The sequence below is a fragment of the Aplysia californica genome, unplaced genomic scaffold (genome assembly GCF_000002075.1).
Source record: "Aplysia californica isolate F4 #8 unplaced genomic scaffold, AplCal3.0 scaffold00180, whole genome shotgun sequence".
In the NCBI taxonomy this organism is placed as follows: domain Eukaryota; kingdom Metazoa; phylum Mollusca; class Gastropoda; order Aplysiida; family Aplysiidae; genus Aplysia; species Aplysia californica.
Window position 1 is genome coordinate 220,258 of NW_004797450.1, and position 3,255 is coordinate 223,512.

At 41.7% G+C, this 3,255-nt stretch overlaps 1 protein-coding gene across 1 annotated transcript in view; it reads right to left on the bottom strand.

The window, feature by feature from the left end:
* Window positions 1-1,319: 1,319 nt before the first annotated feature.
* The window catches only part of LOC101862270 (MPN domain-containing protein), a gene marked incomplete in the record, with an annotated part of 25,308 nt that continues 23,372 nt past the window's right edge, over window positions 1,320-3,255 (bottom strand). The window contains 1 exon segment of the mRNA XM_005098362.3: window positions 1,320-2,602. Coding sequence (XP_005098419.2) covers window positions 2,513-2,602 — 90 coding nt within the window.

Below are 3,255 nucleotides of genomic sequence, written 5' to 3' on the forward strand. Positions count from 1 at the left end.
CACACAGACACTTGCAGACACACACACACACACACACGCGCGCGCGCAGACACACACACACAGACGCACACACACACATACACACACATGCAGACACACACACACAGACGCACACACATATACACCCACTCAGAAGCGCACACAGCCACAGACACACACACTCAGACTCAGAGACACAAACAGACACTCACACAGACAAACACAAAGACACGCACACAAACACTCATACACACATGCAAACTCAGGCTTATACTATACACATACAGATGGACAGACACACACACACACACATGCACACAAATACACATAGACATTTACACACACACTGACACACACACACACGCATACATCCAAATACCCTCACTCAAACACACACACATGCACACACACACACACACTTTCTTCACACACATACACACACCACACACACACCCTCTCTCTCTATCATCTTCGCTCGCTCGCTCTTTCTGTGCACGTGTGTGTTGAGTATAATGACAATGTGTGTGTGTGTGTGTGTGTGTGTGTATGTGTTTGTGTGTTTGAATCTGTATGTGTGTGTGTGTGTGTGTGAGTATGTACGTGTGAGTGTGTGTGTGTGTGAGTATGTACGTGTGAGTCTGTGTGTTTGTTTGAGTGAGTCTGCATGTGTGTGTGTGAGTATGTACGTGTGAGTCTGTGTGTTTGTTTGAGTGAGTCTGCATGTGTGTGTGTGAGTGTGTAAGCCTGAGTGTGCATGTGTGTATGACTGTTTGTTTGTGCGTGTGTGTGTGTATTTGGGTGTATTTGGGGTGTCTTTGTGTGAGTGTGTGTCTGTGTGTTTGTTTGTGTGAGTCTGTATGTGGGCATGGGTGAGAATATGTATGTGTGTGTGAGTGAGAGTGTGTGTGTGTATGTGGTTGTGTGGGTGTGTGTATGTGTGTGTGTGTTTAAGCCTGTGTGTGCATATATGTGTGTATGGGCGTTTGCGTGTGTGTGAGTGTGTGTAGGTGAGTCTTTATGAGTGTGTGTATGTGTGTGTGTGCGTGTGAGTGTGTGTGTGTCTGCATCTATGTGTGTGTATAGCAATGAGTGTGTGTATCTGTTTGTGTGTGTGAGTGTATATTTGTGTGAGTCAATGTGATTGTTTCTGTGTGTGTCTCTGTGTAGGCGTCTTTAAGTTCTAGCCAAGATGTTAGTTTGTCAAAACCAGACCTGTTGCATGGAAACTTGATGTGTCTCAATAGTTCAGTAAGCGCAAGGAGGAAACAGAATTGTTTCCCTTCTGTGTTGCCAGAAGCTAAACTTAACCTTTTTATAAAAGACAACGTTCCACAAAGACGTTTTATGCAGGCCAATCTGAGGTTGTTTAATTAATGAATTGAAAATTAGCATCACCGAGTTGACTACTTTTGGACACTGATTTGTAATAGTCATTCCATTCGCTCATTACAAAAAACAAAACATGTTTAAAAAAAAAAAAGAATCAAGTACACCTGGTTTGTGCCGTGTCCTTGGACAGAAACACCGACAGATGTACACATTCTTCTTACATCCAATTAAAAAAACGAACTTTTTCAAGCTGACCAAAATCAAAAGCTAGCTGAAATTAGGAAGGGAGAGAAGACTCAACAAACATTGGTCACTGCGAGTTCCACCAACAGCTCTCTTTTTTAAATTCTCCGTACCTTTCTTACCAGTCTATATTCCACTTCTCTCTACCTTAAAAAAAACACACACAAGGTGACAAACAATGAAACAAATATCTTGTTTAACTTTGCGAACACACTTACGCTCCTTCATTTCCCTGATATCACATTGTTCTGAATATCTGGGCAATGTTGCATCAGATTAGTTTACGGTTTCTTTGAACAAGCAGATAAGTTCGTCTTTTTCTAAATAGTAAATCTCCAAAATGACATCATAGTAATTATTATAAAGTATAAGTGTACAATACCCAGAGTCAAATGTAAAGCAGCTATGAAAAATTCTTTAATCTCAAGAGAGACATAGACAATAGAAATTAAGAAGAAAACATCTCAGCCGCAATAATCTGGGAGGAGTATATATATATTTGCATCAAGTTGATTTTGCCATTTTCCTTACACTGCTTTCAGTTTTTAAGTTCAGCATATCTCTTAATAAAGGGTGTAATACCCAAGACATTACCTATAAATAGGAAATAGAACAGAAAGCTTCCTGGCCATCTCTATGTGCCGTGCCTTCAGTAGTGCCATTCAGGATGTACCAGAGCATGCGAGACATTAAAAAATATATCTCCCATTTTTAGTAGTACCCGAGCTCAGTCACAGAATTATTAATTCCCCAGCAACATGAATTTCAGCTGGCCACTGCTCGAAGATTTCCTATCATGCCGCTCTGCCCTGCTCTAGACATGATCAACAGAAGCAGAGAAAATTAACAAGAAAGTTCCACAACTGGCAGGGCAGACACTGTGCGCTCTTTCTGTAAAGTAAGTCAATTCTCTGACCACTGTATTCCTCAATTAAACCGATGATGACCCAGTTAGAGAAAATCACTTCATGTCTCTCAGCAGCTGCTGCATGTAGTCCAGAAATGTCCCACTGTCCAGTTGATCCTCTGGAAGTTTGCCTCTGATGGATGCCTGAGGCAGAGGGGATAAAATGATCATGAGATATACTATTCAGTACGTAAGTGAAAGTGGATGACACAAACAGACTTTTTCAAGAATACTATATGTAACAACATCATAAAACACGTGTACAACACACATATAACTATTAAAACTATAACAGTAAGATATACACAACACAGGGAGGCTAAAAACACTCTGATTTGGCTTTTTTTCTGATACACGTATGATGAAAGACACTGTAAAGCCAGTTCTGCCACAATATCATATATTATATATACAGTGGAACCTGCCTTAACGGAAACCTGTGTAAAACGGAAACCTGTCTTAACGGAATCTCCCCGCTCCCCCTTGATATATTCCTCTTTAATTACCTGTATAAAACGGAAACCTGTCCAACGTGGAAACGGAAAGCAAAATCCGCTCCCTTCCGAGGGTTTCACCTGTCTAAGACGGAAAAAGTTTTGCCCCCTCAGCCCTGATTTGAAACGAAACTCGCAAGTTTGGTTCCGCCGGCTCTAAACTTAACGCCATGGCCATGCCGCTGGGCGAGGAAGAGGATTAGGGGGGCAATTTGGGGGTAGATGTTACACCATCATGTGAGCCCTGAGCGATGCAGATGGTCAGTGTAGTGTGGGTGTGAAATCTCACGACTTCCCGTGAGA